The sequence below is a fragment of the Oryzias latipes genome, chromosome 18, assembly GCF_053564925.1.
Source record: "Oryzias latipes strain Hd-rR chromosome 18, Olatipes_Hd-rR_3.1".
Taxonomy (NCBI): Eukaryota; Metazoa; Chordata; class Actinopteri; order Beloniformes; family Adrianichthyidae; genus Oryzias; species Oryzias latipes.
Window position 1 is genome coordinate 2187763 of NC_136254.1, and position 16003 is coordinate 2203765.

General features: G+C 44.1%; 1 protein-coding gene across 5 annotated transcripts in view; it reads left to right on the top strand.

Annotated features, from left to right (window-relative positions):
- Window positions 1–16003, top strand: part of dock11 (dedicator of cytokinesis 11) — an 85330-nt gene that overhangs the window by 10502 nt on the left and 58825 nt on the right. For all 5 annotated transcript variants that reach the window (XM_023965822.2, XM_023965824.2, XM_023965825.2 and 2 more), the window contains exons 2-16: window positions 1298–1414; window positions 3931–4020; window positions 4922–5004; window positions 5630–5696; window positions 6391–6486; window positions 6608–6742; window positions 8921–9104; window positions 9306–9385; window positions 11025–11108; window positions 11217–11357; window positions 12223–12498; window positions 14778–14900; window positions 14979–15061; window positions 15130–15252; window positions 15380–15456. In XM_023965822.2, coding sequence (XP_023821590.1) covers window positions 1298–1414; window positions 3931–4020; window positions 4922–5004; window positions 5630–5696; window positions 6391–6486; window positions 6608–6742; window positions 8921–9104; window positions 9306–9385; window positions 11025–11108; window positions 11217–11357; window positions 12223–12498; window positions 14778–14900; window positions 14979–15061; window positions 15130–15252; window positions 15380–15456 — 1759 coding nt within the window. The remainder of the gene's footprint in view (window positions 1–1297; window positions 1415–3930; window positions 4021–4921; window positions 5005–5629; window positions 5697–6390; window positions 6487–6607; window positions 6743–8920; window positions 9105–9305; window positions 9386–11024; window positions 11109–11216; window positions 11358–12222; window positions 12499–14777; window positions 14901–14978; window positions 15062–15129; window positions 15253–15379; window positions 15457–16003) is intronic.

Here is a 16003-nt window from a genome sequence, read left to right on the forward strand (position 1 = left end):
ACAACTTTTTTATTTAATGTTGGATAATTTACTCAATCATTTCATAACTTACAGTAAATAACAGGATGGAACATTCTTCAATGCCAAATGTCTTTTTTTTAGGTTTATCTTGTCTCGTCTACAGTAATTGACTTTAAAGACCCACTCCGATGAAAACGGAGTTCTTGGTGTTTTTGGCGTGTTATATATATATATAAAGACAGAAGAGACAACAGTTGTTGCTGCTTGGGCTTCGTGTTTATCAGAAGTAGCATCATTTTGCAATTGAATCCACGTTTCTGAAGCAGAAACAAAGCAGGAATCGGTTCATGAATGACACAAAGCTCATTAAAAAGCACAGACGCGCAGCAGCGGGAGAAGCTTTGCTGTGGTGTGACGGCAGTGTTTCTGTCTGAAGATGAAGGGATATGATGCTTGAAGGGTCAGGCCAGGATGAAGGTTAACATAGCAGAAAAAAATGACAGATTTCAGTAAGAAATCGCAATGATCTGTAGATTATTTCGCAAGAAATGTACCTTTGTTCTTCCCTTCAATATTTTTCACGCTCCCTCCTGTCTTTGCTGAACAAAGCACTTTTTTTCAAAGATGCAGGCTTGAACCCTTTACTTCTTCTTTCCTTTAAATAGAAATAATTACGTGTTCAAGCAAAGCAAAGCAGCAGAACACTAGAAAACCCTCCACTAGATCTGTTCTGCTGCTGTCATCAGGAGGTTTTCTCTTCCTTTATGCTGCTGAGAGGCTCAGCGTTGCAGAGCTTTGACTGATTGTAAAAGTTGTTTCCAGCACTGAAGCATTAGCTTGTTTTCTGAGACCTGCAGCTGCACGACGCTGACGTGCACGGTGGAAAAAAACCCTCCTTCTCTCCCAGCTGCAGAGCCGGGCAGCTTTTCGTTCCCACGGAAACGTGGCGTGCCAGACGCCCATCAAGCCCTGTTTCCCCTCTGCCGGGGCTCAATGGCTCAGCCACCCGTCCTCATCCTCTCTGCTGAGCCTCGGCTTAAAGAAGTGGCCGCTTGGAATCAAACCAGAATCTGTTCAAGTGGTTTTATTCGCAGACACATCAGCAGGAAGCGCTTGAAGCCTTTTTGGTTGATTTCATATTGAGACTCCCAACAGGAAGTGCTCGTAGCAGTGAAATAGTAATTGGATTTCTTCACTCCTGCTTGGCCCTCTGCAGCAGCAGCTCAGCGTTTCTGTCGTTTGTGGTTTTGCTTTGAGAGAAACGGCTCTGAAAGAGCAGCGGGGAGCAGAACGGCGGCCTTTTTCTGTGACAGTGCCGAGCGTTTTCCGTCCTCAGGAGCAGCCCAAGATCATCGAGCCGCTCGACTACGAGGCCGTGGTGTTTCAGCGGAAGGCCCAGATCCACAGCGACCCCCACAGAGACCTGCTGCTCTGCCCCGTCGATGACGTCTCGGTGAGTCTCCGCCCCTCCTCACCCCCCGAGCAGGCGTTCCCTCCTCTTCCTTCTCGGTGATGCTGAGCTGCAGAAGCTTTAGTTTCCTTTTATGTTGTGAATTTTCTTATTTTCTTTTTATTCAAACACACAGTTGAAGCATACAAGAAAAAAGCAGAAGGAAGAGTAAAAATAGGTTTACAAAGCAAAACAAAAGAACAAAATATAAGAAATACCTTGGAAAGCCTTAAGCTCTGCAGGTTTTTTTTAAATAACATAATCCATTTATAAGTACTCTAATGTGGTTATGTCGCTAGTCCATGTCTCCCATCTTTCTATCTAGAAAATCTAGAAAAGTGAATAAAAGTACATTTAGTTTTTAGGCGTCACACCGTCATGTACAGTTGTGTGGTTTTTGTGTTAAATCATTAGTAGCGGGTTAACAACGAGTCAAATTTGTCAGCTGTTTCTTCCCGTTGCTGATGCTGAAGGCGGATCTACAGGATCATTTTTCTAGATCTATGTGATTTTATCTAAACATACCAATGGCATAAAAGATAAAAAAAAAACATAATTTGTACTGCATAAGTATGTTTCATTGTCTTTTGCTGTTTTCTGACCTAGTTTCTAGTGTTAGGAGATCTTTCTGGGTTTAATTAAGTTTTAATGACACTATGAAGCTCACAAAACGAGACCTGACCCTGTCTGACGTTCAGAAATATCTTTTCCATAACCGTTTCGATGACTGATCATGTGATGTTTCAAGTGTCACTTTTTCTGAGTTTAAAGCCCTGACTACGGTGAGTTGAGAGGTGCAAGACACGCTTACATTTAAGATACAACAACAAAAAAACCCGGTTCAAATGAACAAATCCTGAAACACAACAGCAAATCATGATAGCTGTTAGAAGCTGCTCGCTAATGTTGATTATTTCTCCTTCTTTTGCCGGCCGGCCAGTGCAAGCTTAACGGAAAGGTAATACCCTGAATATCGGAGGGGATGTAAAAACGTTACCTTGCTAAACATTGTTGTATTTTTTACTGTAGTAATACAATTTAAAACATGCTTTTGGACAGACTCGTGTATTTAAAATGTCCACAGAAAAAAACAGTAATAAATAAATGTAATCACGTCTGGGATTCAGGACGTTCCCGTGGTTGAACCTTTCCTGCGATGATGTTTCTCTTTCTGACCGTGGTCGGCAAACGCAGGGGAGATCCTCTCCAGGGGCGAAGGCGGGTCTTCCTTGGGGGTTCACTTCCCCGTTTGGACCCTCAGAACCTCCAAAGCGGGTCCATAATAGAACCAGTCTCCGTTGTTCTGGAGGAACCCTTACACTCTGATTTGCTTTTGTGCTTCATGATTTGTTAGTTTGTACCAGGATTTGTTGTTGGTTGTATCTTAACTGTAAATGTGTCTTACACCTGTCGGCCACCGTACCGGACTAATCAATAGACCTCATCCCAAAAAAATGAATTCCTTCTTCATGGAAACACTAACAATAAAAAAATCTGATTATTGAAGAAGCACAAACGGCAGAAACGAGGTTTCTCCAATCTCTCTCAGGAACATTGTCCAACTTTCATCCCGCTGTGCCAAGACAGACAGACGGAAAAACAGACAGACAGTCGTACAGACACATACAGACAGAAAGACAGACAGACAAAACTTTATTAATCTCCCAAGGAAGAAATTCAGGTGTCCAACAGCAAAACACACACAACCACACGATAGATATCAATAAAATGACAGTCTATAAAAGAAAATATCAGTTCATATCAGGCAGGTTCATTAAACAGCCTGATAGCTGAAGGGACAAATGAGTTCTTAAAGCGCTCTTTCCTGCAGTGCAGTGAAAGGAGCCTATGACTCTGTGTACTCCTCTGACCAGACATCGTGTTGTGCAGAGGATGTCTGGGATTGTCCAGGATGCTTTGCGTCAAGGCCCTCATCCTCTTCTGCAGCACAGATCTCACAGAGTCCACCCTCCTCCTGATCACAGATGCACACCTCTTTATCAGTTTGTCCAACTGATTGCACTCCCTTGTGGTCATACTGCCACCCCAGCATACAACCCCTTAGAAGGCAGCACTCGCCACAACCGACTGATGAAAGAGGAGCAACATGTGGGTACACACATCAAAGGAGCTTAGCTTTCTCAGGAAGAACAGCTGCTCTGTCCAGCGCCCCCTCCACCTGAGGTTTGAGCCGCCAGAGTAACAGCCTCTCAAAAGTCTGAAGATGAGCTAGCCTAGACTACTCAACAAAGTCCTCTCTAGTCCTCGGTGCCCAGCTGACAGAAGCTTCTTTATTGCTGGAGTCCGCAAAAATAAAATCTCTTTGGTCCAAATAATGATTCTCTTTCTCCACAATCTCAGCACTTTTATTAATCACTTCCATTACTTCCATTGTTCCGATTCAGTAAATGTTTAGTGCGGCAGAGTTGCCAGCTTGGGCTACAAAGGATTGTTGTGTAAAGGTTGGCGATCTTCCTGTCCTGTCAGGTTCATGCGTGTGCGTCTTTTGTTTGTCGCAGGAATCTCAGATCCCCCGGCAGAGGAGGACCGTTGTTCCCGCTGTGCCTCAGAATGCCGACCGGGAAGCTAAGAGTCTGTTTGCCAAGGAGGTGAGAAGAAAATTCTGCTGCTTGTTTCGGAGAAAAGGAGCTGCCTCCTTCATGGCAAAGCAAATCTCTTTCACCTGACCTACAGGCCGTGTCCCACAGCCGCTATGTGCATTTAGTGCATATGACACGGATGTAAACTGGTGAATCTACGTGGAAAAGTGAAGTTGTGGTCTTTAGGTGAAATGTTCACAGATGCATCAGGAATGAACCACGTCAAAACCACAGAAGAAGTAGGAATAAACACGCTAAGAACACGTAAACCAAGGTAGAACATGAACCGTGCGTGATTCATCAGTGATTTGTATTTAAATTACGTCATTTTAAGGTGATCCGTGCGTCGTATACGTGATCTAAAAGTTATACATTGGTGGTTCATGCATGAAAACATGGAACGGTCATGGAAAGACACACATGCGTCTTGCAAAAATCACGCACAATTGCATACAATTTACGTAATAATTCGGTAGAAACGACGTAAAAAACGCATAAACTGTGTAATTCCTAACCGACCCAAAATGTTGAGCAGCTCAAAACTGAATTCTCGAAAAAAAAACGTCGGCTGAAACCCTCGATGGACACAAGAAACCCGTATGAATGATGTATAAAACGCGTGTCTCACCGAAGACCGACATTTCATTAGTGGAAAATGCACAAAATGTACGTATCGGCCGTGTGACACGGACTTAAAGCTTAGGTTTTCTGCTAAATCACCAAGATGATGCAGAAATATCCTCCAGCATCATCTGACATCATGGTGTTAAAATAACTAGCTAAACTTCATCAGGAAACGTTCCACCTCTGTGTCTTTCAGCTGCTCTGCAGACATGTTTGGGGTTGAAAAGTCTGCAAATATCCCATCTAATCTGTGTCTTAATCCATCTCTGCGTGTTTGTTTTGACAGTGCATCAAGATGTACAACTCGGATTGGCGTGTTATCAACTACAAATATGAGGCGTACTCTGGGGATTTCCGCATGCTGCCCAGGTATGGAGGGTAAAACCAGAACCGGATCGGATGAGCAAACATAGAAACTGACCTTTCTGTTGTTGTGGTGTCAGGGATTGGAGTTTTTGTGGCTTTCTGCTGCTGCTGTGTAAAGGAACGGGTGCAGAAATAAAGGCTGAGCCGGACTGACAAGAGCATTTTGAATTTAACGTTCTCTGTTTGTGGGAAGGATGGATCATATGGAGGAATTTTTGTAGCATAATTAAAAACAAAAGTCAATTCCAGAAATGAAAAATGAAAAAAAGCATTTCTGGAATTGACTTTTGTTTTTTACTTTTAATTTTTTAATATATTTTTGTAATTATGCTACAGAAACGCTTCCATAAGATCCTCCCATAAACCATCAGTTATTATAGACGACGATCAGCTTCAAAAGAGAAATAGCTTAAATTATTCAACATGGTTTCAGCTTTTTAAATAGGTTCACGTTGATCAAAAATGTCATTCAGAGGTTTTAGCCTCAATGCATTATGTTTCTGTTTCTTTAGATGCTGAGACATTAAATGTTTGTTCAGAAAATATTTTTATTTTTAGCCTTGAGCCACCAGACTTCACCTCTGACAAAAGCTGATTTATTTACTGACTTTATTTCTGTTTTTGGCAGCAAAGGCCTGAAGTCGGACAAGCTGCCGGCTCACGTGTTCGAGATCGATGAAGACGCCAAAGACGAGGTGCGTGGACGCTTCGCGTGTCGTTGCATCGCAGACATCGACGTCTGCAGGCAGGATGAGTCGGCCGTTACGGCGGCACTCGGCCGTCTGGACGAGCAGCACCGCGGCCTTCTGGGATGCTTAGTAATTAGATCGATCCGACCGTTTTCCGACTTGAAAAGATTCAGTCATTCAGGTCAGCATGGCTGCTGCTCCGACAATAGCAGCACAGCTTTGCTCCGTGAGCCTGGATGACTTATGGTTTGTCAGTGCGTTACCCCCCTGGGCCCCTTCCCCATTCGAGAGAGCTGCAGACGCTGAAACAGAGGCCGTATCCATCCTATAAATAGCTCCCCCCTCCCCTCCCATCAAGCTGCACGGAGATAAACTTGGAAAACACATTTATGTGATGAAAAAAAGGGCTGCCATTGTAGAGATTACATGGCTCTTGTTTCTCTAAACATCAGCATCACCAGCCAGGCTTCCGGTAAACAAGCGGGTCAGGGGGGGGCTGACTGAGGTACGAAGGGTTGGAGCACCTGGGGAGACGGTGGCTGCAGAAAACCTGCAGACTGGAGCCGGTCTGCGTGTGACAGAGCGGGAAGGGCTCTGCATGCCGACTCCTGTCTGACGTTTGACTAGTTAGTGTCTGAAGTAGGGAAGCAGGAAATGTCTGTTAAGGACGTCTGTGCTGACCGATTCCCTATGTTGTCAGGACTCGTCGTCGCTTTGCTCTCAGAGGGGGGGCGTCCTGAAGCAGGGCTGGCTTCAGAAAGCCAACCTCAACAGCAGCCTGTCTGTCTCCATGAGGGTGAGTCAGCACTGACCTCCACACAAGAAGAAAAATCCAAAAACAATCATTTCAATTCACAGAAACCAATCGATTTTCTCTTTTTAGAGCTTCTTGACGTTTTTTTTCCGGTGAATTTCAGGTGTTCAAGCGCAGATATTTCTACCTGTCTCAGCTCCCCGACGGCTCCTACATCCTCAACTCCTACAAAGATGAGAAAAACTGCAAGGAAACCAAAGGCTCCATCTATCTGGACTCCTGCATCGATGTCACCCAGGTAAAAAGCTCCCATCTTCAGCATGTGTGTCCCTTCCACGACCCGGGCGTCCTCCAAGTCTCTGCACGCTCAGGAGGCTTTGATTGGACAGATTGACGGCAGCATTCCTCAGACTGCAGACGATAAGGGCTGCCGCCGTGCTCGCTCAGGGCGCAGGATGGTAACCTACCACCCACAGTCCTGCCGGGAAGCTTTTACTGTTATTAATGCCCTTGAAGGAGGCCTGAGCAGCCATTGTGCTTAATGGTTTGATCTGGAGTGTTGTTTCAAATGCAAAGCAGGCCTGCTAGGCTGCATTTAACCTTCATGTTCTTCAGTACACTTGCCTTTTGTTATCTTGTTTTTTACTCTTTTGCCTTAGATCTATATAGATTATATTATATTTTCCTCTTATTGCAAGTTAGTATTTCAGGGGAAGTTTGGCATAGAACAACAGACCACACTGTTTCTTATATTTTAGAATAAAAGTTAACTCCTCTTCAACAGTTTATAGATGCCACCTTTTCAGCTCATAATGATGACTTGATATTTTTTTCAAAATTTTATTTATGAGCATTGAGAAAGTTATAAAACAGTACATTTAAATTCACTTAGGGCCAGTTTTGAACCCATGACATATCTCCATTCTCAACAATTCTTTTTCTTTTTTTCAGTAACATAACTTAGTATCTAACAAGACACAAAACAGGGAACAGCGGATGCATTATTAGGGAGGGAGGGAAGTTTAAAATAAGAAATAAAAAAAAAAAAAATAAAATAAAATAAAACATTCATCTTGATTATCATTACCTCCATTTGTTGTAAATTATTAACATAAAATATTCTTTGTGACCATATCTTCAAAGATTTGGGCATCTCTATCCGAAGTGAGTCGGTTAGTCTTTCCATCTGACAGATTTCATTTACAATGTCTTTCCAATTGTCCAATAACCAGCAGTTATTAATGTTCTGAATAGATTTTCATTGGTAGGTGGGAGTGATCACTTGATATTTTTATCCTGTTTTTATGTCATGACAGGCTCAAGTTAAAGGCCGTGTCCCACAGCCACTACGTACATTTTGTGCATATTGCACGAATTAAAATTGGTCAAATGTGAATATATTTTTAAAAAAGTGTGAAAAGTTGTGGTTCTTCACGGATGTATCACGAATGAACCACGCTACAACCATGAAGAAGTAAGGGTTAATGACCGACCATTGTGCACATTGTGCCTTCATTTCTGGTTATGCACACCTCGTCAACCTTTAACCTGCTTAAACCAAGAAATAAATATTTGATCAGTTTTTAGTACTTAATTCCTGTTATTTCTTCAGTTTGGATCGTTTTTTCACATAAAATGGGTTATTTGTTAGGTGGTGCGGCTCTTGGCTGTACCTCGAGTGCAGCGGCAAAGGAAAACAATATATACATCTATGCTGATGATCACGACGTGTTAAATAAAGCATCAGTTCAGAGAGAAAGTTTGTTTGTTGATGACGATAAAGTTTGTTTTAAAGAAGCCAGCGTAGTGATACAGAAGGTTTAAGCTAGGTGACCGGAACTACTTTTTAAGTATCACTGTGGTATATCACAGCCAATCAGAATCGAGACTTCATCCGGACCATGGTACACGTAAACCCTGAATTTTCTTTTGCTTTGCCGTTTTTGTTTGCCCTGTGCAGAAATCACGTCAGCACCACGGTCAGCTCCCACCGTGTTCCCACGCCACGCTTCCTTTTAGATAAACAGTCGGATTTCCACTGATCCGCACCAGTTCTAACTCAGAACCCTTTCATATGAAATCGCTCTTTTGAATATAGACTTTTCCGAGTAGAGTACAGTACTTTGGAATTAGTTACTTTTCAGTAACATTACGTCTTTGATGAATTCCATCTAAAAGCCAACTTTGGTCCTGACTCAAGTCTGTTTGTCTGCCTCCCTCTGGAGAAACAGAATTTATTATTACTCATAAAGGCAGATCAATATAGCTTGTTTGATAAAAAAAAATAAAGAATAAATGAATGTTTTAATATTGCATTGTATACTAAATGGAATTTTTGCAAAAAACAAACCTCTTAATTTGAGTATTTTGGTTGTTCTGCTGCCATGAAGTCATTTGATTATTTTCAGCCTGTTTTGGACTCATCAGATCTCACATCAGATCAGAGCCATGAATCTGTTTTTGTTTTTTCCCGCAGAGTCCGAGGATGCGGCGTAACGGGTTCGAGCTGAAGATGCAGGATCGCTACAGCCACTTCTTGGCTGCAGACACGGAAGCAGAGATGGAGGACTGGGTGATCACCCTCAAGCAGGCGCTGCAGAGCAGCTCTGAGGCGGGTCAGGACAGGAAGAACGGGGTGGAGGCTCCGGACTGTGCTGCAGGTGAGCTGCAGCTGTTTGAAGGAACGATTTCTAAGATGCTGCAGCAGATCTGACTCCTCCATCTCCATGAAAGGCTGGGGGGGAGTCCCAAAATACACAGTACCATTAGACCCAAAAAACCCCAGTTTATTTTAATATGAGATAGAGAGAGATGTGGCATTTATTAATTCCTGATTATTTTTTACCCACATTGTTCGTCAGAGGACGACACCTCCAGCCAGGGTAAAGGAGAAAACCCACCTGACAGCCAGGGGAGGAGCTTACACAGCGAACTCACAAAGGTATCAAACACGCACAGAAACCCAGTTTAAACACAGCAGGCTGGTTTACAGACGTCACTTCTTACCGTTTACCGTAGTTTTATTTTTTTAATTTTTAATCTTAACTCTGTGTTGCATCTTTTGAGTTAGTTATAATTAAAGGAAGTGTCTTACAGCCACTACGTACATTATGCACATTTTCCACATATGAAATGTCGGTCTTTGGTGATTCATGCGTGTTTGCTGCGTTCGTCATTCGTCGATGTGCACAGATGTCCGTTGAAAGTTTCCGCAGACGCGTCTTTACTTAAATTTAGTTTAGAGAATTACAGTTTATGCGTGTTTTATGTAGTTTTTACGTAGTTTATGAGTTTGTGATACTAACATTAAAGTCCAGTTAGTTTTCTCACACCGGGTTTTGTGAAAATCTCCACGTTTGACCCTCTCCTTCAATTTAAGCTTCTTAATGCCGAGTGTGAAGCAGGGAGGCTTTGGGTCCTTTTAGTCTTTGGTGTCACTCAGCTGTGGATTTGAACCCATAACCTACCAGTCTCGGGGCAGACACTCTACCACAAGCCCAATAAAATGGTGAAATCACAATAGCAGAATAATAATTCATTATTCAAATAATTTTTCAAATTGTTTATATTGAAGACCCACTTCTGTGAAAATTGTGTGTTTGTCTTTTTTACATGTTCTTGTAGCATTTTCCTCATGATGGAGAACATCAAATAGTCACTCTGTGAATCAGAAGCTGGCAAAAAATGGCAGTTGTAAAAAGTTTGTGGTTGCTACGTTTAAACTACAATCAGCGGGCCACAGTAACCAAGCTCCGCCCCTTTCTGATGCATCCACCTGCAGACAAATAGATCACTAAAGGTCTTTTTTCCCTGAGCTGGAATCTGAATCTAAACTGTACGGCTGGATAGATCTGATATTGGTGCCATTTTTGTTGCACCGCTAATGTTAGCTTGGGTGCTACAGGCCTCTGCTGCAGCTGCAGTCTGTCTGCTTTAAGCCTCTGCTGCAGCTGCAGTCTGTCTGCTCTGGGCCTCTGCTGCAGCTGCAGTCTGTCTGCTCTGGGCCTCTGCTGCAGCTGCAGTCTGTCTGCTCTGGGCCTCTGCTGCAGCTGCAGTCTGTCTGCTCTGGGCCTCTGCTGCAGCTGCAGTCTGTCTGCTTTAAGCCTCTGCTGCAGCTGAAGTCTGTCTGCTTGAAGTCTCTGCTGCAGCTGCAGTCTGTCTGCTCTGGGCCTCTGCTGCAGCTGCAGTCTGTCTGCTCTGGGCCTCTGCTGCAGCTGAAGTCTGTCTGCTTTAAGCCTCTGCTGCAGCTGCAGTCTGTCTGCTTGAAGCCTCTGCTGCAGCTGCAGTCTGTCTGCTTGAAGCCACTGCTGCAGCTGCAGTCTGTCTGCAGGCCTCAGAGGGAGCTGAGCACGTCCACTCAGACCTGAGGCTTTGGTTTTTCCACTTTCTCGGCTCCTCTGCTCTCTGTTTGAAGTCTGTTTTTCTCTTTCGGGGTTTCTCAGCAGACAGAGGTCAGGGCACCATCTGTGTTTTCTCACCCTCTTCTCTGCTACTCGAGAGCTGGCAGCGTAGAAATGATGACACCTCTGATGATGGGTGTAAACCTCTTTTTTTAACACTCCCTTGTTGATTTCCTTCAGTTTTCCAGAGAGACAGACCAGCTGAACAAGATGAACAGAAGTGAAAGCAGACAAAAGCTTTTCTGCCTGGACCCAGAAACTCAGGTAAAGAAGGATTCTTCTCTGAATGTTTGCTTTCCTCAGGATGGATTCATGTCTCAGCGGGTCGATTCTCCGTCTGATGAACCGTCTTGTCTTCTCTTTGATACCCAGAGGCTGGACTTTTCAGGCATCGAGCCAGAGGTGAAGCCTTTTGAGGAGCGTTTCGGCCGGCGGATTATGGTCAGCTGCCACGACCTCGCCTTCAGTCTGCAGGGCTGCATTAACGAGAAGGCGGACGGCGGGCCCACCAATGTACACAAATCCTCTAACTTAAACCCACTCTTTTCTGTTTAGCTGCACACACACGCGGCAAAATTAAACGTATTAAATGAACTCTGGGCATAGTAAACACCGGAATATTGTAAAAAATGCAATAACATGAGGAATGTGGGCGTGGTTAACAAAAAACCTCCGTTGCCAAGGAAATCCAAAAATGTACTGTTGCAGATTCTCCTATAAACTGCATAGACTTGTTGGTCACGCCCAGGCGACCAACATTTAAAATGGTTGCTATGGAGATAAAACCAGCAGAAAAGCCACCATTTGGACAAAAGTGTTGCTGTTTTTCTTCGTCATGTGGAGCTCTGGTCTTCCAGAAGCCATTAGACCGATGTGAACAGAACAAGCCGAAGCTGTTCTTGAGCCAGACCGATCCTGTTCACTTACTGAAGGACGATCAGGAACATCCTGACTCATGCTGGCCTCTGACTGCATGAACCAGCAGCTCTCAGCCTGTCCCAGAGCCCGCGGTCATGAAAGTCTTTTCCTCCTCCTCCTGCATCGCAGCGGCTGCTACGACGAAGTCTCGCCGTCATACTTGTGGTCTGGAGGCGTCGCACGCCCCCCTGACTCTCCCTTGCTTCTTTCCATCCAGTCTCAGACGGGTTCAAGTGAACAGAAAGGCTGAAGATGAAGCCTTTTCCATGCAGTTGTTGCTCTTAAAGTGGAAAATATGTGGCACTGCTGCAGATTAAACAGACAGCAGCAGCTTCTTTAAGCTGGATTTCTACCAAATATCATGTATTTCCAATAAGAGATTTAGGGAAAAGTTCTGTTTTTTAATTCTTTTGGGGTTTCCCCTAACCAGCTCATAAAAGTATTCTCTCCTGACTCCCAGGTGGAGCCGTTCTTCATCAGCCTCGCGCTCTTCGACGTCTCCAAGAGCTGTAAGATCTCGGCCGACTTCCACGTGGACCTGAACCCGGCCTGCGTCCGGGAGATGCTGACGGACGCCTCGGGGCCGCCGTCTCCGTCCTCGGAGGGCGGAGGCAGCGCCGGGGAGGAGGGTGGAGGAGGAGGAGCGGGGCCCCCGGCGAACGGAGAATCGGAACGAGGGAACGGGCTGCCGGTTCTGCAGAGAGTGTCTGAAGCTCCACTGCGCTTCCCCACTCAGGTACGAACGTCTGCAGAGCCGTTCGGGTCACAAAAACACCAACGTTTTAAAGAAAATAAGAGGATAAAGTTCTGCATGTTAGCCTCACGGTTCCTCTGAAAGCAGTAAAGTTTTAACAAATCAGTTTCTGAAATCTAAACGTGAATATTCCTCTGAAGTGTTTATTGTGTTTTTTTTAAACAAGAACATCTCTCTTATGCTTTATTATTGAATATATATATTTTAATCAGTAGAAGTTAACCTTCAGTTTAAATAAAAAATAAGATTTTTTAGCAAACTAAAATTTTATTTTGAATGGAATAAAAAAAAAAGTAAAATAATTCAATAATTGTTTTAAGCTTTTGAGCCTAAATTGAATCTATTCAAAGGTTTGTGAGTCGTTCTCACTTCTGCTACATCCTTAAAAATCCTGGATTTCTGTGTTTCCTATTATTTATTTTTTAAGCAAATCTTCAAATGATGGAAAATCCTTTCTGTTTATATTGTAATACCAATTTATCCAGGAGGATTTTGACTCTCCGGTTGTGTCATTAAAGAAGCCAATCTAAACATTTACAACATTAAAATAAAAATGTTTGCATTAGTCAATAAATCTGAATCTTTGGAATCTTAACCCACTGGAATTAATTTAAAAACAAAAAAAATACATTCAGGAAAAGATAAATGACTAATCCTTGACATTTGGTTTGTTATATCTGTTGTAAATTCGGGTATCGTCTGCATTTGGTGCTTCAAAGAGTAAAACACGAACAAATCGATAGATAAATAAGACAGAGTACAAAACAATTTAGTTTCTAAAATAAAAGGAGCATCTAAGATTCAACTGAATGGAAGCATCCTTTGGTGTCTGAAACACGTCAAAAATCAACAATGAGGAATCCCTGTCGGCCTGAATCTTCTTCAGTCTGCTCTGTGCTTGGCGACGTCTTCCTGGCGCGGCCTCTGCAGCGCCGTTTCTGTGCACGTGAAGCGCGTCCACGTGGCGTGGGGACAATCAGGAAGGCTTTGGCCGAGCTCACATTCGGGGTTTCAATCCGAGGTTCTTGTGGCGTTTGCCCACATCTTTAACTTCCTCCAACGGTTATTTCCGGTCTTCTCTGTGTGAGTCCGGCTCAGCTCCGGCCTCAGGTGGGAGCCCGCCTTCCCGGCCCGGCTGTGCGGTCCTAGCGCTTCCCAGAAACCGTTTCTGTGACACGAGGCGTGAGGAGATGAAGCAGTGGGCCGCCGGGTCGGTCGGGTCACGATTCCTTAGCCCTGAAGCTGCTGAAGCAAATCCCAAGCGTTGCTTGTGCCTAATGGTAGCTCGGCAGCACCTGGGAGCGCCGGGCACAGACGGGACACAAACACACCCACAGCAGTGATTAGGGCTCAGCTGACCGCAGTTTTATTTAGCTCAGCTGGGTTTGGTTCAAGGACGCAGCCTCCACCCTCCTCAGCTCTGCAGACGGATGCCAGTGGGAGAGCTGCTGCACTTTTACTCATAAATGAGCAGTTTGGGACGCTGGTTCAGAAATGAGGCCTCAGGCTGCCTCCATGTTTGTCATTTGCAGGATTTGGGTTAGAAACTGTGAATCTTTTCGGTTTCTTTTTCATCTATGAAGTATAGATGTTTCAGGTTTCCTGTTTTATTGGGAAAGAACTGTTGCTTCGTGCTTTAACTTTGCTTCTCTGGAGACAGACTTGTGGTTCTGAAATGATCCTGGTGTTTCTGCTTTGGTCGGGATGTTGTCCAGCCGCCTCCTCTGCTGCACGTCGTACCAGAAATCTGCGAGTCTCCGGCCTGTCGCAGTACGGAAGTGTTTCTGTGGCATAAATAAAAAAAAATGTCAATACCAGAAATGCTTTTTTATGTTCAAAATGAAAAAGCATTTCTAGTATTACTTTTATTTGTAATTATGCTACAGAAATGCTTCCATAGTCGCAGCACATGTAGAACAGTTCAGTCTCACGCTTTCACCTTGGTTTGTTTAGAGGCCCACTCCAATGAAAAATGTCTTGTAGCATTTTTCTGATGATTTGTAAAGAAAATAAAGATTAAAATGTCATTTCTGAGCATTTCTTTATTCAAATTGTTGTGAGTCAAGTGAAAACAAAAACACATGCTGTTTGAAAAAGAGATAGCTACAAGGTCCCTGCTCCACTCCACAACGGGGAAGAGGGGGCGGGGTTGCTTCACAACGATTCTGCCCACAGCTCAGAGGTGAATTTCTCTTCTGCTGCTGAGCAGAAACCATGTTCAGAGAAAGTTTTAACGTTTCAGGTCTGCTCTCTCTCTACAGGGGATCTTCTCGGTTACAAACCCCCATGCAGATATTTTCCTGGTGGCCCGTGTGGAGAAGGTTCTCCAAAATGGCATCACCCACTGTGCGGAACCATACATCAAGACCTCCGACATGAACAAGGTCTTTGGAAATTTCCGATTTGTCGCGTTTACTGACGGGAAAATCTTGGATTTGAGCAAATTTTGGGGTTTTCTGCAGTCGGCGCAAAAGGTCCTCAAAGCGGCCAGGCAGACGTGCCAGCGCCTGGGCAAGTACAGGATGCCGTTCGCCTGGGCGGCAAAGTAAGGCGGGAAGGTTTGAGTGACAGGTGTGAGCGAGCTGTGCTGCAGGAGTTTGTGTTCTGCTGCAGGCAGGTGTTCAAAGACTCTCAGGGCAGCCTGGACACGGACGGCAAGTTTTCTCCGCTCTTCCGGCAGGACAGCAGCAAAATCTCCACGGAAGACCTCATGAAGCTGCTGGCGGACATCAGGAAGTGAGTCCGCGGCCGCCAGCTCCCTCCGAAACATCGTCCTCATCCAGGAACTGTAGCCTGAACACGAGAGGCTTCATCTAGTTTTCCTCTTTATCTGTGGGTTTCTTTTTTTTAAAATCATTTGCAGACCTGAGAAGAGCAAACTTCAGAGCATCCCTGGACAGCTGAACGTCACCATCGAGTGCGTCCCGCCGGATTTCTCAAGTATGTGGTCATTCCTGTCTCCTCCTGACACCCCGACGCTCAAATTCAAAAGCGTACGACCTCCTGCTGTCTGTTTGCAGCTTTTTGGGAGGTTTTCCCAACATATTTTATCAACATATTCATAAATGATCCAGCTGAGAGATACATTTGACCATTTTGTCTGTACAAGATTCAACACACTTGAATAGAAAAAGATAAAACCTCAGATTAAGGTGGATGGAACAAACCACCCACCCCATCTCAATCAGAAAGAGTAAAGAGTATAAAAATAATATTGACATAGATCAATAGACCACAGGCACACACTCAATTGATGAAAAGTAGTCATTGAAACATTTCCATTTGTTGTAAAATGTATTTAATGTGTATTTAACTTAAAAAAGAAACATCCCATCATCTAAGCCATTTGGAATTAGATTTAGAAATAGACATTTCCAATGTCATAACAGATGACTGAGATGTGAATGCTGTGATATCTTTTTGTGCACAAGACATGACCAGACCAAAAACGTCTTGCGACATGTGACTGAGGCGACGCGGTGATCCC